Consider the following 24996-nt stretch of genomic DNA (forward strand, 5'->3'; position numbering starts at 1 on the left):
TAGGAAGGTGAGTAAATTCGTGATTGAGGTTTTCTTGTTTCAACGATCCATAGATGAATAATAAAAACGATCCGATAGTAGGATACAAAACGTAGACTAAAAATGTCATACGCATGCGCGGTGGTGTTCTTGAAATCATCTAGAAACGCTTCATTCGCTGGTATCATTTCAGGCTGTCTTGGCACGAGTAACTACAAATTTTGAACGGTGAGGACTTGTTCTCAAGTTGTAGATACTCCCGTATGGTGCCTCCGGTTTTATTTTGGCTAGTTTGCATTAGTATCTAGTAGAATACTCACTTCATAGACCTGTGTCACTGATGTCATCTGTGAATTGCTCAACTTTAATATTCTACGCATCAGCTTGAAATTTTAAAAAAGATGATTTTTGAGTGATTTTTATGAGCAGCGAAAAGTCCACTCCACGACTATGTTCATGTGAATATGGTGATGAATGCATGCTAAATCGGGGCGACACATACAAATGTACACGTAGCTCCTTGGAACTCACAGTCGGAGCTGTGCGTTCCAATTATTGGAACTAGTATGCTTTAAAAGCCTTAAGCTTAGCCCACCTTCAGTAAGACCGCCTGAAACGATACCAGCGAATGAAGCGTTTCTAGATGATTTCAAGAATACCACCGCCCATGCGTAAGACCTTTTTAGCCTACGTCTCGTATCCTACTATCAGATCGTTGAAACAAGAAAAGCTCATCACGAATTCTCTCACCTTCCTACACCACCAGTTGAAATAAAACTCAAAACTTCCTGCGTTATTCCTCAAAACAACATGTAACTTCATTAATACAAAATTGAAATCCTAGTATGACCTGTTATCGAAAATTTTGTTTGATAAACGTCAACAGAAGGTAATTTTTCTCATGATCATTGAGCAGAACGCACATAGCAAAATGGCGGCTCTAATGCTGGTAAACCTGTACCGTACATTTATTACAAATTTCATTTGAATGAACACAGCTAGCTTTTTATTCTTGAAATTTACGCATATTATTTTCACTCAATTTGAGCTTTTTTAGCATAATTTTTGTGCTATTTTCCTCTTTTTTTAAAGCATAATCCTCTTTTTTCACAAATTGGTCAGTTTCAGTGATGAACAGCTGCTGCGCGCAACACATTTCAAGTGAGCCAACTCGCTCATGATTGGTTAGTATTTTCATTAGGTACCGGTATTTTCACAGTAAAGGGTGTAACTTTTGATTTTTAGGGTCAAAATTTCAAACCACTTAAATATGTTTTTGTTTACTGACATCATGCATAGAAGCAACTTAAATTCCAGTAAAATAATGTTTCAAGGCTTAAACCTTTTGATTTCTGATAAGAAATTTGACATTTCCATAACATTTTGGTTAAAATCTAAGAAAAAATGTATTTTACATAAGCTCAGAAAATTATGACATGAAAGCTAAAATACATGTGAAATCCCATTCCAAAGTAAGTCAACAGATATAAGTTAAATTTTATACCATGTTTTGCTATGTTTGTAATTTCAGTTTTGAAAAATTTTAACATCAAGGGTCATTTGCAGTGGAAATTTTCCAACCTTAAACATATTTTTAAAGTTTTAATTGGGTTCCTAAAATAATTTGAATGTCTAACTTCATGTACAAATACTACTTGATGAAAGGAACTTCCCAGCCAAGTTTCACAGAAATTGGAGTTATTTTTTAGAATTGGCAATTCAAGCAATTTGTGTTTCGGAGGCTTCAGTTAACAACACAGGTGATCATAAAAGTAAAATATTTGGCTAACTACTACAAGTTGACATGAAAAAATAGGTAAAAAATATCACAATTACCAATTTTCATGCTTTGCTTCTAAGTATTGAATTTCAGTTGTGACCAAAATTAAATTATCACAGCAAGTCATTTTTTTTTGTTTCGGAGGCTTCATGTTAACAATTGTTAAATATTGCAGAAGCAGTTTTTTTGAAAACAACAGTGTTGGGATCATCTAAGCTGTTATTTTCTTGTGTGTATTGAATCAATGATTCTATGCGGCAGATATTGTAGATTTATCACATGGTAATTTTTTCACCCATTTGTTAAGTATGGTGTTAACTTGCATGTGAAGCCTCCGAAACGCGCTTTCTTGGGTATCAGTATATTTTTCAAACATTAACCATAATATCAAAAATTTTTTAAATTTATGACATTCTGCACATATCATGTAACAATTACAATGCAGATATCAATATGGAACACACCAATTTAGATATGCATAGATGATAATTAACCTTATTGTTGTTTCGGAGGCTTCATTTGTTTCGGAGGCTTCAATTGTTAACGGAAAGTTTGTATTGGGTCCCATTTTCAAACGGTGATATATATCTCCACGATTTAAAAACAAGTGACTTGAGGATCTACTTTGCTACATTTTGATAAATAGATTTGATGAGCTCTTTTATTTATATTTGCCCAAGCTTGCTGAACAGTTTGTTTCGGAGGCTTCAAAAAAGTTAACGGAAAAACGGCTCTTTGAAGTCAAGATTTTATAAAAATTTTAAAAGCTTGCAAATCGACTAATTTTTGTTACCCATTTCAAGTTAAGATATCAATTGTTATGAATCAAGAAGAAGTGAAGAAATAACCAATAATTATGAACCAAAGCTATACCCACAAAGTTTGTTAACAATTGTTAACGGAAAATGAAGCCTCCGAAACGACAAATATCGAAGTCCGGTTCTCAAAAGTACAGGGCTGTTCACAATTAAATCTAATGTGGCAGTGTTTACTGAACATATGATCGTACTTTCAGGATAAGAAAAATTATCCATTAACTAACAGAAGAAAACACAGGGTTTTACAAAAATGTTACTGTTTTTTATAGTTTTTCAAAATGGCAATATTAGGTACATTTAAGCCTGCTAAAACTGAACGCAGTAACTCCCGAAGATGATTATGCTACCCAAGGTAGCTGCTAACTAGATGACTTAGGTGGCCAAAAATCATAGAATTATGTGGCTTTATTAGAACACTACGGATCAAAATGTTAAAAATCCAAAGTTACACCCTTTACCGTGAAAATGACCGTATGCAAAACTGAACATTGTATTTAAATTTTTACGATCGCAGTCGGATCGCATACAGCTGGTGGCAGCTTTGTTCATTCAAGTAGCAGGGATCTCAATTCAAGCTTTTCAGAGTCTGATTACACTCCTGGATCACTGAGGAAGCTTGGCTATTTTTTGTTGTTTTACTTGACACTTACAGGTGTTATGATGTTAAATTGTGAGCTTATTATTTTAAAATGATCATGAGAGTGAGTTTTCTAGCGCTAGACTAGCCCTGGCCAGGCTGAAACAATTTGTTTTCAAAAACAGGAACGCTCCTTGCAGAGTACACATCCATTCCTGATGGAGCCAGGTCAAGCAAAATGCTCATGCCAGGCAGAAAAGCATTAAGCATGCCATGCCGGTGTCTTAGCTAGCCACTCTCCATCATTTTAGACAGGGTGTTTGCTCTTGGGACGGACAAAATTAATGCTTTGACAGATGCTACATTATAATTGTAAGAGTTGTGAAAGGAGTAATTGACTTGTTTAGTATCTAGACCAGATTTGCAAAACAAGGCCATAGCAACACATTTGAAATCTTTGAAACCCGTTGGGCTGTAGAAGTGTGGTAAATGTTCTAAAGGTCAAATTAGGACAGGCAAATGATTCAAATAAGGGCAAACCTCAATTTCTAGCTGAGACCCTGTGCCGTGCCCATGCTTGTCGGCACTCAACACTTTACTGTCAGCTTTTAGGTGAAGAGAGAAGAAAGTCTTAATCTAGAGTCCGAAGTTTTCCGCTTTCACGAAAAACAGAAAAAATCACGGAATCGGAGGTACAACACAGAAAATGGCATTTTTGTATGATGTGACAAAAATTGTTAAAAGATAAGAGAAATTAATGTTAAAAATAATCATGAATTGTGTGTGTCAATATGATAAAAATACTGTCTAATAATTCCGAAATAAAGGTACTATATTACCAAGCCTAAAGGTTCGTTCATACTACCACCGCATTTGCGATGCGTTGCTTTGCGATGCCGATATATCGATTACTTTTGCCGCAACTCGGCGCAACTCGTCGCATTTCCAAGTTAAAATGTATTTAACTTTATTGCGATATCGCAATGCAGTATTTTCAGTACAATGCGGTGCGATACCGCATCGCAACGCAATTGCGGCGTAGTATGAACGAACCTTAAGGCATGAACCCCCTACATCCCTCCAAACATCGTTTACGTATCATCGTGAGAATATTCCAATCACTTCAATCAGAGCATATTGATCGCGATATTGAACACTTTATTGTGACATTTCAATTTAAGCTTTATTCATGAAACACAGATTTACAAATTTTACAACACAGATTACAACACGGTAAATGGATTTTTAAAAACAGTAAACTTCTGACTCTATCTTAATCCATGACTTTACTAGGCTAACACAGTTTGTTGAATTTGGTTACTTTAAGGCTAAAAATCGGGTTTTTTTTGTGTCAACTTTGGCCTTTGTCGTTTGATATGAAGGAGACAAATTATACCATCAACGTTGGGGCATGGTGGATATTTTACAACACGCAAAATGGCATTTTTGTATGATGTGACAAAAATTGTTAAAAGATAAGAGAAATAAATGTTAAAAATAATCATGAGTTGTGGGTGTCAAATTTATATGATAAAAATACTGTCTAATAATTCCGAAATAAAGGTATTACCAAGCCTAAGGCATGATCCCCCTACATCCCTCCAAACATCGTAACAGTATTATCGTGAGAATATTCCAATCACTTCAATCAGAGCATATTGATCGCGATATTGAACACTTTATTGTGACATTTATACAATTTAAGCTTTATTCATGAAACACAGATTTACAAAATTTACAACACAGATTACAACACGGTAAATGGATTTTTAAAAACAGTAAACTTCTGACTCTATCTTAATCCATGACTTTACTACATGTACTAGGCTAACACAGTTTGTTGAATTTGGTTACTTTTTAAGGCTAAAAATCAGTTGTTTTTGTGTCAACTTTGGCCTTTGTCATTTGATATGAAGGAGACAAATTATACCATCTAAAATATATGAAAATATGAATGTCCGCAATGACAATTAATTATGAATTTCTCCCAAAAGATAGAGTCAAAATCTTTCTTTGATTTCGGTACTGATATTTCAACAAAGTTGATCCCTCTTGTCTAAAAGAGGTTTTTGTTTTTAAATAGTCATATAGGTACTTCAGGAAGATCTTGTTAAAAACACAAGAAGTCTTTATGTCACATTCAGTATGTTGTTAAAATGCCAGCGATCATGTGTAAACAAGCAAATATTTGCAGTCAAAATTCCTATGTAAAGATTTTGACATTTTCATGGCATCTTTTAGTGAGAAGTTGTAAAAACAAAGAGGGTCTTTGGGTGACAGCAGACTAAAAATATTAGGCCTTTTTGTGAGAATTTGATTTGAAATATGGAAGGTATTTTAAAGTTATATACAAGGGGGGCAAAGTGCATAAGCCTTTAGAAGTTACGCTTAGTGTTTAATAATGCAAAATTAATTTTAGATTCAGGACTATATTTTAAAGTACCGTAATGCTGTTCCTGCCATATTAATGGATTATTCCTTCCTGAGTTACACTCTCTGAACCAATCACTGATAGGGAAACAGGAAGAGATGTCTACAGCAGTATGACAAGTTTCCACCATGATGCTTATTTTCGCTGGCCTTTTATTTTTGTGTCATTAAAAATTAAGAGACCCCATGTGATGTGTGATCTTGTAAATTTGGAAAGTCACACTTGATCTATGGTTGATTACCTCTGTTGAACATTGTACTTTGTATACATTCTTCTGAAATCAGGGACTGTCTTTTGAGGAGAGCGAGAGCAATCACTCTCTACTGCTCTCCTTAAATCTGATATAGGAGAGTGATTTTTAGCTCTCCTTAGTTCTCCTTACATTCTATTGTAAATGCTATAAACAGCTCTCCTTGAAGGCTCCAGAAGAGCTATTATTGCACTCCTGCAAATACCCGGAAAAGAAAGTCCTTGTTTTGTACATCATGAGCTTGCTAGTGCTCACCATCAGTGTCATATTGGCTTGTGCTCACCATTTGAGGGCTTCACACTATCTAGGACCTCAAACATGCTCATCTATCTGTACACAGTTCTTTAACCCCAATAGACTTTTGCATGCATAGAATGACCTCTGAGTGTGTTGGGTACAAAAACTCATACTCCACAACAAGAGGTCAATTTTTGAGCTATACCTGTTGAATGGAGGTTATTGAACTTTCCACCAGGCCCAAGTACAGTTGAATAAAAATGAAAAAAAAAAAGAGTTGAGATCAATTTGGCTTACACTAGGATATCAAACATGCTCATCTATCTGTACACAGTTCTTTAACCCCAATAGACTTCTACAGGCATAGAATGATTTTTGAGTGTGTTGGGTACAAAAACTCGTACTCCACAACTTGTGGTCACATTTTAAGCTATGATTTTTAATGCTCTTCATGCTAGCCATAGGTTTCAACATAAATGTCCAAGTTTCGAGATATTTTCTCAAAATATCAAGAGCTATCTTAATAAAAACTGAACCAATACTATACTTGTTTGTACTCATTTAAATGCATTTTTCATGCCGATTCCAAATGTAGCCATGAAAATGTATAATTCTGAAATTTTTGAAATTTTTTAAACTTGTCGTCTGCAGTCGACACCTGCTTGGAGAGGGTTAATGGAGCTTATTGAACTTTGCCATTGGATGAGATCATTTTGCCTCAAAGCATCATGGTCCATACATTTCAAGCATCCTTTTTGGTGAAAAATATACTTATAGTGAAAAATTATCACCACAAAAATAAACCACAAATCACATCACAATCAGCAGGCCGAGTCCAGAAATAAACTCACTAGTGCAACTCTTGTCCGTCAAAGCCAGTCAAGAAGGGTCTTGTTTTTTAACGGCCATGTTCCTGACAAGGATATCCTCTATTTTCGCCGCTGTATTGCTCAAAACCGAGTCGAGCCTTTTATGACATGAATGTCAGTCATGTGTGTGGACCTATTGTGTGGAATATAATATAATATAGCTGGATTTTATACATTTTAGATTTGTTTGATGCTTGAATTTGTGGATTTATAGCGGATTTTCAAACATGGAGGACGAAGCAGGCGCACCAACTATGATTGTCAGCACGGAGTCATGGTTGGATTTGAAACCTCCAGGTACATGTACAGGAATTTAGTTAAATCTTAGGCCTGTAATTCATCAGCATTTGAATACAATTAAAGGGAATCTGATCTTGACAAGGTGGTTGTATGGGATTGCATAATGCATGACAAAGGCTGAACTGCTGGTGTTATCTGTTGCATTTTGTTTGGTCAAAATTTGCTCAGTTCTGTCAGATATCCAGTAGCATCCACAGGATTCCCAAAAAGGTTGACCCAATAGATGGTTTGAAAAAGTGAAGAGCAAAAATAAAAAAGATTATGTAGGCGCTAGTGTCCAAAATTGTATAGTTCAATTGGTTTTTTAAACCTCCCAGGGTCCGCAAGTTCATGGACTTTAAGGTTTTTTAAAACCCCAGTAAGCCCAGTTCCCCCGAATGACCATTTCCCCGACTGATAGTTATAACTGGGGGGGGTGCACTCCACTGGATATATCCTATGAGATCTAACCCAAGGCAGGGAACTTTGAATCATGAGAAGGGTTACCGTACTGAAATTACATCACAATTTAAGGACACGCATCTTAGGTCTCTAGACAATAGGCACCATATTGCAGGAGGGTTAGAGTTCATAGGGCAAATGTTAAAGGTTTAGTAGATTCACTTATAATTTTAATGCCCCCTTTAACTCAAGTGCATCATGATGCTGGTTCTGCTGTACCTATGAATTTGTACCTTATGTTATGTTGTCAAATTGATTATAGGTGAAAGTCTATACAGATGAGGTCAAAGGTCATCTAGGGTTCTTTGAGGTTTGTTTCTTTTTGTTATACAAATGGACGTCTTTCCAAAATTACTGTATGTTGGACGAATGTTTATATTAAATGTGCTCACAGAATACAGATACAAACAAAGTTCATGCGAGGGTCATTTGAGGTCAATACTCTAAGCATATGATACTGTTTCTGTTATCTGAATGGTATTTTACCAAAATGTCTTTGTGTTTGGCTTTTCACTAAATTTGGTCAGAATGATCATTGGGTGAAGGTTTGTAGATTTGGTCATGTTCCAAAGAAACATAGAAATATTTGACAATCAGCACTTTTTGAAAGGGGGGGTATAGAAATGTTAGGTATCTATGTGTGCATTCCTCACACGATATATCTCTTGGTCTACAGGTAAGCGAGTTTGGGTGTCCATCTTTGCAGCAGAGGTGGTCAGTGGTGTAGCGTGGGTCATCATTGGGGTGGGCACCGACCATGATTGGGGGGGTAACGCCAGGTCTGATGGGGGGGGCAAAAGCCATTTTTGGCAATTTTCCTATGGATTTTCTAAATTTTGCAATCGATTGGGGGAGGGGCAAGTGCCCCTATGATGCTACGCCACTGTAGGTGGTGGTTAAGTTTGTAAGCGAGTCCGGGAACCATCTCTTATTTAAACTTGCAGGCATTTCCCCCAAAGCCTTTAACTACTGCGACAGCCGAGGGATCTGGTTGTTCTTGAACGTCCTTGTTTAAACAGTTGCTCATTGCAGAGACACGCTTCGGTCCAGATGGGACTAGGCTAAAACAAAATGCTCAAGCCAGGCTAAAAAGCCTATAAGCTTCATGATGCTGGCCTATGTGGAGAGAAACAGATTTGAAGATACAGATTTTAAAAGGAAAAGAAGGCCACTCCTAATAATCAAGTGTACATCTGACTTTAAGTCTTGAAAATAGTGAAAAGTGTTTCGAAAGTTGGAATTCGAAGCTCTGGTGTAGGTAGAGATCATATTATTGTATGTAGGACAAGATTATCCAAGTCAATCCAGGCAGTATACATGGTAATACAGGAAACTGTACTTTAACAAGCATTGCTTGATAGTCCTACAGGCAGGGACATGGAAGGGAGAATTCATAAGGGAAGGACTTGTAGGTATGAGCTTTAAATTAGGTATTGTACAATATGATATAATAGAGAATGATAATCCTTGACACTTGACAGTGTGGGTTGCCAAGAAACTCTTCATAGTAACAGCCACTGTCGGTAAGATTCAGACTCTTGTGATTCAAGTGCGTCATGGATTTTCTTTAAAAAAAATAGGATGATGCAACATTGGTCCGAGAAACTATCCCCAAAGTTTTAGCTTCCTCGCTCATTTCGTTTGTCCGAAAAAAAATAATGAAATTTTGGCTCCCAAAACATCGTTAAATGGTTTATCAATTAGCAGCGACTACAAAATTGTGCCAACGTTGACCCAGTAAATAGAAAACAGTTTTTGAATCCTTCTATGGGTGTCATTACAATTACACACAAAAATGGTTGGGTTACCATTGGCGCATCGTAATAAACAAGTTTAAAATATTAGTGAAAAGCGCCCTCGTGTTGTTTTCTGTGGCTTGAAACTTGTTGCGCCATTAAGCACCCATATAAAAAGCAAGCTGAAATGGATAAACTAATTATTTAGAATCAAATGCAAATGCAAAATTGATGGGTACTCGTTGGCGCTAGGAGAAAATTGGGGTCAAAGGTCAAATTTTCTTATTTTGTGTCATTTTCACGCCTCATTAATTTTGTGCGCCAAGGTCAAAGAACATTAAAAGTGGTGTTCAGTGGTAAAGAAACTATAACTCTAATAAAAGAAACAGAAACAAGCTTGGGTCCTGTTGGTTCACTATTTTTAATGATTTTCTAAATATCATCCTAAAGCCTAGTAAATAGCATATAATAGGCCAAATAGGGGTTCCATCAATCTTCAAGCATCCACAACAGGACGTGCCAACAGGTACCCATGGTGTTTTTACTTCATTCAACATATTTAAGTGTTGTTATTTGCATTTATGTAGAAATTAGTTTGGGCACATGTTGGCGCAAGGATATATTAGGGGTCAAAGGTTAATCCAAAACCATAAAGTGCTACTTTATATAGTTCATGCAACCAATATGCAATCTTCAAGCATCCACTACTAGATGTGCCAAAAAGTACCCATAATGTTTTTACTTGATCAGTTTATCTAAGTGCTGTTACTTGCATTTATGTAGAAATTAATATGGGTTCATGTTGGCCCAAGGATATTTTTAAGGTCAAAGGTTAATCCAAAACCATAAAATGCTACTTTTTGATAGTTCCTGCAACTAAATACGCAATCTTCAAGCGTCCACTACTAGATGTGCCAAAAAGTACCCATAATGTTTTTACTTCAATAAGTTCATCTAAGTGCTGTTACTTGCATTTATGTAGAAATTTGTTTGGGTTCATGTTGGCGCAAGGATATTTTAAGGGTCAAAGGTCAATCCTAAAGCACAAAGTGCAACTCTTTCGCGAGTTTGTGCAACTGTGAAAATGTGCACAAACATTGTCCCAATATCTACCTCAAATGGAGCGTATATTTGCTTGTTAAGTCTTATGGATGCTCATGGCACAGTGATATTTAAGAGTAACACTTTAATACTGTTGAATGCAGAATGTGTATAAATCAAAACTTACCCTGCATTTTCAGATCATTTGACCATCCACAACAAACCAAGTGGAAGGTACACATTTTTAAGTTTTCATGGTTTACAAAAATGTTCTCCAAAATATTATAAGCCTGCACATATGTTATAAGTATAAGTATATTGATTCATTGCAGTCAAAATGCAATATTGTTCTTCACTTAATTATTATACATTACAATGTAAGCTTGCACAACTTCTGCATTTTAAATAAAAATGCAGAAGTTGGTCTCATAAGTTTGTATTATTGGGCTCTTTAAATATTCATATAATGCCAATATTATCCCAACTTCAAGGCTTTTTATGAAGAAATTGAAGAAATCGAGTTGGCATAGGTAGTGAAAAAATTATGGGATCTTGTTGGCATTGAAATTACCAACACTCAAAGAATGCACTTTGTTACATTATGATTTTTTTGTATTGACCTTTGACCCTCAAAATATCATTGCGCCAACATGAGCCCAAGCATATTCCTACAGATACACAAGTAACAGCACTTGGATAAACTAAATGAAGTTTAACACCATGGGTACTTGTTGGCACATCGAGAAATGGGCACTCGAAGATTGCATATTGGTCGCACAAACTAACATAAAAGTAGAATTTTGTGATTTTGAATTGACCTTTGACCCTTAAAATATCCTTGCGCCAACATGAGCCCACACTTATTTCCACAGAAATGCAAGCAACAGCACTTGAATAAACTAACTGAAGTTAAAACACCATGGGTACTTGTTGGCATATCTAGTGGAGGATACTTAAAGTTCGCACATAGTACGGCATGGCATATTATTTACTGTTTACTTGCTTTAAGATGATATTTAGAAAATCATAAAAATACTAAACCAACAGGACCCAAGCTTTTTACTGCTTCTTTTAGTAGAGTTACAGTTTGTTTACCACTGAACACAAATTTTTCTGTTCTTCGACCTTGGCGCATGAAATTAATGAGGCGTGAAAATGGCTCAAAATTAGAAATTTTGACCTTTGACCTCCATTTTCTTCTTAGCCAACGAGCACCCATCAATTTTGCATTTGCATTTGATTCTAAATAATTAGTTTATCCATTTCAACTTGCTTTTTTCGTGGGTGCTTAATGGCGCAATGAGTTTAAAGCCACAGAAAACAGCACGAGGGCGCTTTTCACTAATATTTTAAACTTGATTATTACGATGCGCCAATGGTAACCCAACAATTTGTTTGCATCATTGTAATGATACCCATAGAAGGATTCAAAAACTCTTTTCTTTTCACTGGGCCAACGTTGGCGCACAATTTTCTAGTGGCTACTAATTGGTAATCCATTTAACGATGTTTATGGGGCCAAAATTTCAATAATTTTTTTCGGACAAACGAAATGAGCGAGGAAGCTAAAATTTTAGGGGTAGTTTCTTGGACTGATGATGCATCATGTTATTTTTTTTAAAGAAAATCCATGACGCACTTGAATCACAAAGTCCCATTTCGGTCCCATTCTTACTGACAATGGCTGGTAACAGCTTTTAGAGCAATCCTGCAGGTTAGGTACAATTAAATTCAAATTATTTAGAACTCTCCTAATATTTCTTGTTCACACATGGCCACGGGGGGCACCCTGTCAATCAGAAACACTGTAAATCCGAACCCCCATCAGTCCGAAAACCTGTTAGGGTTAGGGTTAACCCTAAACCCTTACCCTAACCAATTCCCTGACCCTAACCCTTCGGACTGACAGGAGTTCGGATTGACACAGGTTCGGATTGATGGTCTTTCGGACTGACAGGGAGACCCCGGCCCACTGAAATGTAGCCTTGATCAGGTTGACCAGAATCACAGAGCCCATCTCTTTGGTATATGATTCTACAATAATACTAACACTAGTAACAGGATATGTTTGTGAATGTTTGCAAGTATGTGGGAGAATGGAAGATGCCTCCTTTGGCATGATATATAAATTTATCATGAAAATTAGGAACCAAAAATTAGCACTGACAAATTTGTGAGTCAATTTTAGATCAGTACCTAGAGTCTATGGGCAAACTTGTGAATAATGAAATGTTTTTTGACCCGAACATCAAAAACCTCAATTCATAAAGCATATCCATGCACTGTTATCCCATGTGATGTGATTGTGTCATTATGCGAACAGTCACATGGTCACCGAAAGCTTGGCCTGACAAGCTAGACCTCATGGCAAGGTAGGCCTTGGCACAGGTGTGGCACCCAAGGGGTCGGGGGTTCAAAACCGAATCCGAGAAAAAAGTTTTTTCTTCTTTCTTCCTTCCTTCCTTCTTTCCTTCCCCCTGCCAAAAAGCAACCAATGCCAATTCGCAAAATGCACCTTTTTCGGTACTGATGAACATTGGCAACCTTTAAATTTCCCCTGTGTCCAAAGTCAGCGTTGCCTGCATGTGCCATTCACCTGTTATTCACCTGTTATTAGGAAATGGAAAGGATGTATTTCAGGTACGGGGACAAATCCAGGATAAGCCAAGTGGACTATTAATATTCCAATTGAAATCAATACACCCCCTATATGAGATAAGACCTTAATCTAGAGTCCGAAGTTAACCATTTTCTAACATCTATTTTAAAATTTGTGTTGTAAAATTGGTAAATCCATGTTTTGTGAATAAAGCTTAAAATGTATAAACAATGATTATGAATGATATTAATGTCACAATAAAGTGTTCAATATATCGCGATCAATATGCTCTGATTGGAATATTCTCACGATGATAGGACGACTGTTACGATGCTTGGATGGATAGGGGGTTCATGCCTTGGTAATAATATACCTTTATTTTGGTATTGTTAAACAGTATTTTTTATCATAAAAATTGACACACATAACTCAAGATTGTTTTTAACATTTATTTCTCTTATCTTTTAACAATTTTGGTCACATTATGCAAAAATGTCATTTTCCGTGTTGTACCTCTGATTCCGTGATTTTTTTCTGTTTTCCGTAAAACGGAAAACTTCAGACTCTACCTTAATCTTCCACATAGCAGTTACACGTGTATTGATTTAGTTTCCCTGTCTGTACAGTGTACAATATAATTATTTATCAGGCGGTGTCGCTGTGGGACAGTCCTTCTATCTGAAAATTTCAGTGATGGCAAATTCAAATGTAAGAACAGCAGGAAATAATGCAAATTTCACTTTGAAATTTTGCAGATAGCATTCCCTTTTCGTCTATTGTCTAATTTAGACCTGCAAAACCTTCCCAGAATTCTGAAAGTATCAAACACCTCAACTTTTGAATTTGTCTATTATAGTGTACATGCATGTACAAGGTTTTGGCCTCAATGTCCCTCTTTCAGAAGTGTAGGTAGGTTGGCAGGTCTGATATAATTATTATCAGAACCAGGGCTGTAGCAAGCAGGGCGGCCGGGGATGCTATGGCCGCCCCACATTTTTGGGAAATTTGTTATGTTTTTCTTTATATCTTTATTTCAATTTGGTCATATATTTGTATTTTGGGTGCCCCACATTTGTCATGGCCGCCCCACATTTTACAACCTTGCTACGGCCCTGATCAGAACAAAAGTACCTTTTTAGTTGATTTTAAAATGGCTTATAACTTTCACGTACAATTATTTTCGCAAATGTTATTTTCGCGATTGCACATGTTCTTCCCTATACATGTAATACATTATTGCGTATATTCGCAAGGTGTTATTTTCGGAGTTGGAGCTCTAATCGCAAAATTCGCGAAAATAAAACCCTCGCGAAAATTACCACTTCTACAGTACCCCATGTACTACCAGGAAACTAGCACCATGCCATGTATGACTATGGTAGGAGTGGTTCCTTATAACTTCCTTAACAAGGCATGGATGACTCTATGAGTCATTATTAGATCCTATAATATTAACCACACATTGAAATTAGGCCAATATTTCATTATACAGTAATTAATATTGGTAGAGAGAGAGAGATAAGTTTGTTTAGTTCGTCATTGTTGGTTTCACTGGGTGAGGCAATGCTCGCTGAGTCCAAATCCAAATCTGACCTTGTTTATGTCTTTCTTTATGTTGGTTGCAGGTAAATATAGCAGAACTATTTATAAACAAGAGTTTGACTCTGCTAGATTGCCCTTTAGGCCTAAAAAAAAAAGATTGGTGTAACCCGACCTACCCTAAAAAAATCAACAACAAAAATCAATAAATTTAAAAAAGAAAAGCAGAAAAAAAAGTTCCAATGTCTTTTTCAAATGCAATTTACACACTTTACAGCTTTAAAAGTTAAAAAACACCAATCAAACAATTTTCTTAGACCTTATTCATGAAGATTTCCATGATGGGAGGTTTGCAATTTTTGCAGGGGCAACATCTCCCATGGCCCCTTCACTATTTTGAATTAACCCTCCAGCTAGGTTCAAATTGTGGGTAATTTAATTCAAATGAATCAAAGTTTATTAAAACCAAAATTTGAATATTTTATTCAGGCATACATGTTGAAAATAAAAACATTGAAATAAATGAAACAACAAACAAAGAATTTAATAGGAGCAAGTTGCTGCAGTTCTTATGACTCAAAACAAAAGAACATGTGACAGATAATGTTCTGTACTCATTGTATGTGTATGTACAATACTATTTGCTACCACTGCTCACTCACTCTACTTACTACGCATTGTGTACCGTAGCCTGTGCATAATAATAATATGGAGGTATATACGATGCTCATGTTGAAAGATGCACCAAGATTAGAAAAGAAAGATGCCGATGAAACCAAAGGTAGACTACCTGAGATGCTAAGGTTAATTAAAAGATGCAAAAATAGAGCTCTGCATTTGGCGATTGATTAGTATGATGGTCTGTCGAAATCGGAGATAATCCACAGCAATATTGTGAGCATCATTTTTGCTCAATTTTGTTGAGTAGTCGAGCTGTTTATAGTAACTCACCACATGTTCGTTTTCAATGATGTGCTCTCTTACAGAAAACATGGTCATAGTGGACCTGTCGGGCCGCGGCCTGAAGAAATTGGACCGAGCGGTGCAGAATTCTGCACCTGAAGAGCATGCCACCTGCACAACCCTTATATTAGACAAGAATGGCATCTCCAAGATTGAGCATCTGGAATATTATGTTAATCTACAACAGGTATAGTTATTTTCTGTATTTTGTTTACAATTGAATCAATGCAAGTATAGTATAGCCTAATTGTCAAAGAGTGTTTTTTGTTCTTGAATTGCCATACTGTACATGTATGTAAAAGTATAATATTTGTGTTACAATCTGCTCCATGGGGCCAAAGGAGGCATTTTGAATATGGAGTTACTATTATTATTACCTTACAACAAATGTTAGGCTATATACTGAAAACACCAAAGGTCTAGCATGTTGGTTAAGTTTTGAGATGTGTATTTTCTTATGTATTTTATTGTTTTTTACTCCATATTTTTGCCTTTATCTCAATTTCAAATTTGCTGCATCTGGCCCCCATGGACCAGATCTACGGTATTATATACCTTTGTTTCACCTCAAGTGACGTAGGTGTGTATATTTCTGGTTGCATTATCAAATCACACATGTTATATCCTAATTCTGCAGAACATACATTGTACACACTTGTACAAGATTGTTTTGTCAACACACTTGCAGTGCCAATGGATTAAAGGCACTGACATCACTACCAACTGAAGGTGAAATGAAGTTCAACGGAATTAGATATATCATATTGAAAGAGGCACATATTAATGTTTTATTAATAGCGAGGAATGATAATGGAGTCTTTAATGACAGGAATTTACAAATTACATAAGGTTTAACTATATAGTTGTGATATATTATAATTTGCTTTTAAAAAGCAGGATTTCAAGAAGAATTGAACCCAGGACCTCGGGTCTGTTTACCCCTGCTTGCCCAAGGAGCTTTATATAGCTATGCTTGACAATCCAAAATATATATTGAAGAGAAGACCTGAGTAGTGGTGGGTATTGCCATGAACAGAGAAGAGGAGATAATATATTTGTTTAATTTGGGTTGGATGGTTGAATGAGTAAAATCATGTCAGTAGATAGCACATATTACAGAAGACAGTAGCTTTAGCTCCGGGCTTTAGCTGTTATGAAAGCGTCCATTTGAAACTTGAACCCGGGTTTGAACCTATTCCCCTCAAGCCCTCGACATACTATCAACATCGATTCAATGCCAATGATTGACCAAACAAAAGTATGACCTTAATCATTGGCATCGAATCGACATTGATAATATGTCGAGGCTTGAGGAAGGTACATGTAGGTTCAAGCATCAAATTGACGCTTGCATTAAGTGACCAACAAGTATGTTAATATTCATGTTGTTTTTATTTCCCTCCAGTTGTCTGTTGCCAGTAATCGCCTGGTGCGTATGAATGGCGTTTCCAGACTGCACACGCTACGTGTCCTCAACATGCCCAACAACAGCATACAGAGTATTGAAGGTCTGAGAGAACTAACGCAACTAGAATGGCTCAATTTATCGGGGAATAGTATCAAGGTAAAGATTTTAAGTGTTTTTTCTCGATGATCTTGATGTAGATTATTCATCCAGGTCAAACTACCACCAGTTGCGTAGCTAGAAGGGAAAGGGAGGGCATACATGTGCCTTGGGTGCCATGGGGGTAGCACCAAATCATCCCATTCAGCGCCACCTATATTGGTGCAGCCCTCCTCCAAACAGTGAAAGTCAAAATTTTTGAACATTTGAACATAATTGAAAGGCAGTTTTAAGGCTGAAATTCAACTTGATTATAACTTAATTTGTGATATTTATGCAAATTTCCAAGTGCTCCATGCACAATTGTTTCAGGATTTATTTTTTTTTGGGGGGGGAGGAGCCATTCTGTATCCTTTACCCTGGGTGCCACAGCCCCTGACTATGGCATTGACGACCATCACACCATGTGGGATGCACGCACGAACAGCGCATATATCAAGTAGTATTTTGTAGTACTCGGGCGGGTTAGGGTTAAGGCTGGAAAATAATGTAATGCTTTTCCAATAACATTTGTTGTCGACCAAACACTCAAATAATATACTCGTTTACAAAGTTCTTACATTGGGTTACAGAAGCTAAAAATGTCGGGTGACCGAAAACACATAATATTTATCCATCCTTAGGCAAAAAAAAAAAAAAAGGTTTGTCTCACGAACATTTGCCAAAAAAGCTAAGTGCTATGCTTTTTTTTTTTTTTTTTTTTTTTTGGTTTAGAAGCTATGCTAATGCGTTTTGTTTTTTGTTGTTGTTTTTTTAGCCTGAGACAAATGAAAATCACAAGACAGGTATTGGAAAACTACAAGTGGTCTTACAATGAAAGAGAAGCAACAAATTTACAATGTTAATATTTTTAGGGCATTCAGAGTAACCGAATCGGCGCACCGATGCAGTGCCCAATTCCTCAGCACAGTCCCCCTGTTTTAACTATACGAATACTGAACAATCATGTTGAAATAAGCGGTAAAAAATTCGTTAAAAAACAGCTACAAAAAATACAAAAATTTATGAAAACAACATGGCTTCACTCGATCGCAGAGTTCTCCGTGAGGCTAAGTCCTTTTATATTGCATCCACTTTGCTTGTCGGCTTTACGCTCCGTGCCGTTGCAAGGATGGCGTGAAACTAGCGAGACTGAGGCTTCTGTGTGGGTTACGGGCTATCTGCAACACTAATGGCATACTGCGCTGCCTGACATTTTCGATGGTTTTCTGACATTGAGGAATTCATTTTTACTACGTTGGTCGAACTATCGGGAACCGGAAAATCGGGGAAAAAACAACCCTTTAAAAAGGCGGTCAGCAGCGTGAGACAAACGCAGCTGTATCGCTTTCACATACTTATCTTGCGCGGGTTCGTGAGACAAACCTTTTTTTTTTTTTGGCCTTATAACCAGTAGTTTAAAAATTATTGAAAGTAAAAGCTGGATATCATAATTTGCAGCTCGCTTTTCTGTGTTGTGTATATAGCACTGGTCTTCATCAGACATGGTGATTGGTAATGACGTGCAACACAGGGGAACTCCACTGCCAGACACCCACAGGACCCAGGATTAAAAGGGTCTTCCTGTCACCTTGCACGTCATTACTTTGGTAGTACCGGTACTGCACATAGCATGCTCAACTGAGTTGTAAATTTTAACTCCCTATCATTAGAAAATGAAGCTGAAGAAATTTTTCAATAGTGTTCTATGCTATGCTGTTGAAATTTTGTGTTTTAAACTATGATATATGATATTTTTGCTGTTGTGCCTAAAATCGGACCAGATTATTTATTCTTGATTTGAGAGACCTTTACATATATATTGAGTCCTGTTAACATAATGCATGACACTCATACATGTACCATCAGAACAAAATTAGACTCAGTACACCGGTCGATCTTACCGTTTCCGATGTTGATTAAGATACTTCTTGCATCGAACCCGAGATGCGGAAAAACCAATAGTCATTTTGTCCCACATAAATGAATAAATAACAAAAACCCCCGATCCCCGGTGGACTCACCCAAAAGGTGACGTCACACCATATGATCGTCCTTATCCTCCTTGGTCTCCGACTGACACAGACGCGTGCCTATCGATTGTTCATAGCACTGTGTATCAATTTCTCGACCAAAAGCGAGATATACGGTTGTAGTTTCACACCTTAGGTAAAACCAAACCGGTATTGTTCGGCTGAGGATAGTTTTGACGGCATTTTCTGGCGAAAAAGTGACAAAAAAAACCGATCCAAAACTTAGCTACATATCGTGCCTCCGTTTGTATCACGGGACACACGAGCAATTCAAAATGGCAGCTCGTTGGCGCCATTCATTTTGTTTCCCGTAAAACAACCATTGCAGCCTGTAAGTTACAATAGATGTTTGTACATACACATTGTATTTCATGTACGGTAGGTTATTGTTGCTATGTTAGGGTGAGTACTCTATCGTTATGTCTTCATTACCGTCCGATAAGACGAGTTAATCAGATATTCATACGGTGGGGATTGGTAGGGACCCGTCTGACATTTTAGTAATAAAGTTAGCCAGTCCTTACTTTACCACTAACGTTAGCGACCAGCCTCCGTGCTCAGGTTTGCTTACTGGGCTTGAGTCGCGTGTTGGGGGGGTAGTGCCCCCCTCCCTTTCTCCTCGCTTCGCCTCGGCCCTGTCGGGCTTGCCCTTCCCTGGTGACGGAGCGGGACCCACACCCGCTCTGTTTCACCCACAGGGAGTGCTCACGATCTTCTAGATGTCTTTCTTTTGCTTAGGACTCTCCGAGTTCCAGCTTGACGATTGGGATAGGCTCCATCATCGCCATAAGACGAAGAAGAAATCTACCAAGGGCACTGGTAAGGTCGATCGGTGGATTCTGCTGTGACAGCCCCTATGGGTCATGGCAGGTCTGCTTAAGGGGCTCCGGTCCCGGACAAGCAGGCAGTTCCTTCGGGACTGCTAAGCGCGTCCAAAGGCTCAGCAGCCAGCGAAAGCACTGACTATACGTCGGAGCAAAGTAGCAGGCAGCAGAGCGGTAACCACCAGCGAAAACCCTAGCGGGTTTTGCAGCAGGAGGATACCAGTCGTCGGTAGATTCTGCTGTGACAGCCCCTATGGGTCATGGCAGGTCTGCTTAAGGGGCTCCGGTCCCGGACAAGCAGGCGGTAACCACCAGCGAAAACCCTAGCGGGTTTTGGAGCAGGAGGATACCAGTCCTCTAGCCAAAAATCCTCACGGGTTTTTAGCAGGAGGACACCCGTCTGTTGCAGGCATATCTACGGGCTCAAACAGCCACAGTAGTAGCCAGCGACGGGCAGCATGCAAGGGTACCCGGGCTTGCCTGGGTTGAACCCTAGCATGCATGGGTTCAGCAGAGACGATACCGCTGCTAACGCTGTGGGTGTAGTCTTAGCAGAACCAACTGGGGTTGTCACACGGCAGCGTTCCATGGCGGGACCGCCGAGTGATACCCTGGGCCCTAGAATAGCTGCTGGCTGTCCACAGGGACTGGCTGGCGATTATTCAGGGGTTGGGCTCGCAGTCTCTCACGGGACAGCGACCCAGGTGCATTCGGTGGCAGCTACAAAGGCGAGCTACGGCTTGACTTCAGTGGTAGCCGCTATGCACCCGCCCATAGCTGCCGTGAGTGGTCCGCCACACACAGCCACCTTGGGCGAAGCTCTAGAGGGTACAGTAAGTAGCTTGAACAGCCTAGCTGATCAACAACCCACTTATGTCCTCGAGAGCCAGCGGAGCGTGGGTGATCCATTATCGTCAATGGGTCAATTACCCTCTCTTGATCGATCACTGTCAAATCAACAGGGCATAGCTCCATTGATTGGCGCTGCCTATTCAGGTGGCGAGGTGATTGATCGGGGTATCTGCACGCTCAGCTACCCGTGGTACTAGGCAAGCTCCCTCTAGCCAAGGGACAGCCGGTATAGCGGGTACCCATACACACGGCTTGATCCCCTTGCGGGGAGCGCAGTGAGGCATGGGTACAGGGGGACACAGCCGGGAGCCCTCACGGGCACCTACGCTGGAACCACGCATACAGCGGTACACAGCCGGGAACCCTCACGGGTACCCATGCTAGTACCGCGCGGTACTGCGCCAGCACACAGCTTGATCCCCAAACAGGGAACGCGGTGTGGCGAGGGTACAGCGGTCCACAGTTGGGAACCCTCAAGGGTACCCACGCTGATACCGCACGGTACCGCAGCACCGCCTTAGTCGCCACAGTCTCTGTGGCAACAAGGGGGGAGGCGGTGCTGGTACTGCAGTACCATGGAGTTACCCTGGTGGCGGATCCTTTCAGGGTCAGCTGCCGGCTGGGTATGCCCCGTGGTACCCGCCGCAGGGTGTTTCTTCCACGGCCTAGCACCGTGGCAAGTGTCGCCTAGCGATGGCCACGCAGTACCAACATCAGCTGTTGACCAGGCCAGCCGGCATGGGGCTAACCCAGATCTTGATCAGGGTAGGCCCCGTGCTGCTAGCGCTAGGACGACGGCTGCGAGAGCATGCGGACCCAGTGGTGCCATGGCGGATACCTCAGGGTCTTGCGGGAGTACTCCCTCTTCTGCTGGCAGGTAGTCGGCGAGCCACACAGTGGTTATGCCTTCTTACCCGCTTTCAGATGCCCGTCCTCAGTTACCGTCATCATCGGAGCATGATACGGATACTGTGGGCGAGGAAAGGAGTCGGAAGCTGAGTCCGGTAGTGACATCACTACAATCTCCTTCCCCGCTGCCCCGCGAGGAAACAGCAACACTGATCTTCCTCCGGACACCCCCTAAGGGGAGTCCATGGAGGAGGACCAGGGATCCTTTCAGTAGGATGCTCAGCTGCTGCTTCCTCACAGGGGACGCCTGCACTCTCATTCCCGCAAACCTCACGGGTAGATATCGTGGGGCTGTCGAGCTCAGTAGAGCTATGGCGCCGCGTGCTTGCACGCTTCCTCTGCGATGTAACGCGGGAGGACCACGGACCTACCTGAGGGGATCCGAGAGGGACCCAGATGTCGTCAAGCGTATCACGCTCAGACAACATCTGAGCTCTTCCGCGAGGTGAGCCTATTAGCGGTGCTAACAGCTAGCCTCAACGAGAGCTCCATGGGCCTAGCCCATAGGGTGTCCACTCAGCGCCGGGGGGTGGGGCCTGCCACTCCAATCGCTCAGCGCGATGGAAAGGCAGGGTCCTTTTTCTCTTTGGATGCTTCTGCGCTACGGTGGAGGACCGTGCAAAGAAGCTACCAACGGAGCACTCTGAAGAAGTCGGAAACTGCCCTTACCATGGGTAGGAGCTCCGACTTCAGCAGGCCGTGCACCACCAACAGTACCCGAGCCCACTACCTCTGTAGCACCCATTTCTGGGAGGCGCAAGGGTAGCACAGGAACAGCTGGCAAGCCCGAAGAAGAGCAAGCGCTCTTCCAAGGGAAGCTAGGCAGAGCATTCCTGGGGGCTCAGCGGTTTTTCCACAGGGGATCTCCCAGTGGGCGACCGCTTATAAACTTTCACCCAGAGGTGGGAAACCATCTCTTTGAGTGCCTGGGTATGGTCAGTGGTGAGTGGGGGTTACAGACTGGCAACCCAGTCTCCCCACATTCGTCTGCACATTTCAGAGGTCCGCAGTACTGCCGTCACACGGCCCCCAGCGTCGGGCACTACTGACAGGGATCACACAGCTTCTCACGAGCGGGCGATTGTCCCGGTCTACCCCCGTTCTACGGGTGATCTTGGAGCCATTGGCTCCAAGGAAGACAGCGACGGAGCCCCATCCGGAACCGCAGGCTGTTGAACACGTTCTTCAGGCCCAAGAGGTTCAGAATGGGGACTCTCGCCTCGGTGCTAGCCTGCCCCATCAGGGGCATGGGCACAGCATCGCTAGCTCTCTCGGACGCGTATCTGCATATGCCAATCGCCTCTCAAGATCGGAGGCATCCGCGCTTCTAGGTACAGGCTCAAAATTACCAGTTTTGATACCGCCCATCCGGCCTGTCCATCTCTCCCAGGGTGTTTAACACTCTTGGTCAGAGCGGTGGCAGCGTACCTGAAGCACAGGGGTGTCAACATCAGTTGCTACCTGGACGTTTGGCTCATATCTGGACGCACTCCACTGAAGACTACGGGTCTCATGGGGTTGATAGTCCGTGGGTGCGGGACCCTGGATTTTTGATCAGCTCAAAAAAGTCCAGCGTGGTCCCGACGCAGAACACCACTATTTGTAGGGGCCCAGATCACCCTCACGGAGGGGTTCGCGGTGCTCTCACCCGGCGGGTGATGAACATGGTGCGGTGTGCCTGACTCTTGGCCGAGTCTCGGGCAAAACCCGCTGTGGCATGGATGAAGGTGGTAGGCCTAATGGCCAGTATGGTAGACCTCGTACTGTACTGCCGTTTCTCGTTAGGCTTACCCAACTACACCTTCTAGCCTGCTTGCAGACCCAGCCGTCACCCACTATCCCTCGCGGTTCCGTTGTCGGAGATCGCGCAACAGGAACTCTAGTGGTGGACCCATCAGCCCAATTTGACCCAGGATGTCAGGTTTCCTGCACCCCGGTATGTCACGTGGTAGCGACCATAGCGTCAAAAGCGGGGCTGGGGGTCCACATCCACGGAGACTCCGTCTCGGGCCTATGGGGGCCATAGAGACAGAGTTTCACATCAACCTCCCTCGCTCACGAGGAGGTGATCGTGGAATCACATACCGTTGTCCTGACGGATAACACAACCGTGGTAGCCTACCCCAACAGACAAGGGGACTCCAGGCCACCACGATTGAGCCTGCATGCACGACACCTGATAGGGTGGTGCAAGTTCAGGCAGATTACGATGAGAAGCGATACACATCGCGGCGTCACCAGCATCCTCGCGCACAATCTGTCACGAGGAAGGGTGTCGGGACCAGCAGAATGGTCCCTTGCTCCGCAGGTCGCTCAGACGATCTTCAAGGGATGTACCACCCTCGAAAGATCTGTTCGCATCTCATCGCAATCATCCACTGCCGGTGTACTGCTCAAGGGTCGCGGACCCCAAGCATTCACCGTGGGCGCTCTGTCCATAGACTGGGGAGGGATGACAGCTTATGCAGTCCTCCGATCTCACTACTCATGAGGGTGGTGACCAAGATCGGGTGGGAAGACTGCATTGTCATTCTGCTAGCGGCAAGGCCGCTGGCACTCCCAGTACCAGATCTACTCCGGATGCCGGAGCGGAGGTACCAGTCTATCACTAGAGCACCTGCAGTTAGCTGCATGGCCCTTACCAGGAAGCAGCAGCGAGGGATACTTTTCATCAGAAGCTGTTTTTCTCATCGCCGGGGCTGGCGGAAGTCTACCCTCCGTACATATAGCCAGAGTCTGGCTCCATACTACGCTTGGTGCAATGAGACAAATAGCTCTCCGCTAGAAACCTCTGTGCTGCTAGTTCCGGAGTTTCTGACAGAAAAGTTCCAAGCAAGACTTCAGCGGGCCACTGGGGCCAGCTATAAGTCAGCTGTCCTCTCCATTCACCGAGGTTTCGAGGCGGTCGACTATCATAACCGATGGTTACCTTATTAGTCTACGCCTCGACGGTATGTTCAGCGAGTGTCTACCAAAAGGAAAGTGATCCTCCTAAGGGATCCCAACACAGTCTTAGATTACTTTAAGGGTCACCCTTTTGACCTTCCGTCCAAAGCGGCGCTTAAATACGTAACTCTCAAGATGGCTTTCCGGTTTGGCGTTGGCTTCGGGGGCGGTGCTGAGTTGCACACGGTCTCGAGGTTAGCTTCCGTGTTCACAAACACTGGAGCGACACTGTTTCGGGCGCTCTGTTCTCGTGACTACTGAGCGGCGCGGTGCATACCGACATTCGTCCCTCTCCAATCCCCAGGGTTGGGCAAGGTTCGGCTGAAGCC

At 41.3% G+C, this 24996-nt stretch overlaps 1 protein-coding gene across 2 annotated transcripts in view; it reads left to right on the forward strand.

Moving 5' to 3' along the window:
• The window catches only part of LOC140141021 (centrosomal protein of 97 kDa-like), a 78191-nt gene that overhangs the window by 4042 nt on the left and 49153 nt on the right, over window positions 1–24996 (forward strand). Inside the window, exons 1-3 of one of the 2 annotated variants that reach the window (XM_072162798.1) lie at window positions 7088–7238; window positions 15584–15747; window positions 16966–17124. In XM_072162798.1, the coding sequence (XP_072018899.1) occupies window positions 7169–7238; window positions 15584–15747; window positions 16966–17124 (393 nt within the window). In that variant the 5' untranslated portion in view covers window positions 7088–7168. Of the gene's footprint in view, window positions 1–7087; window positions 7239–15583; window positions 15748–16965; window positions 17125–24996 lie in introns of those variants that run through there. The other variant, XM_072162799.1, reaches the window with a different exon arrangement.

This window comes from Amphiura filiformis, chromosome 19, assembly GCF_039555335.1.
Source record: "Amphiura filiformis chromosome 19, Afil_fr2py, whole genome shotgun sequence".
NCBI lineage: Eukaryota > Metazoa > Echinodermata > Ophiuroidea > Amphilepidida > Amphiuridae > Amphiura > Amphiura filiformis.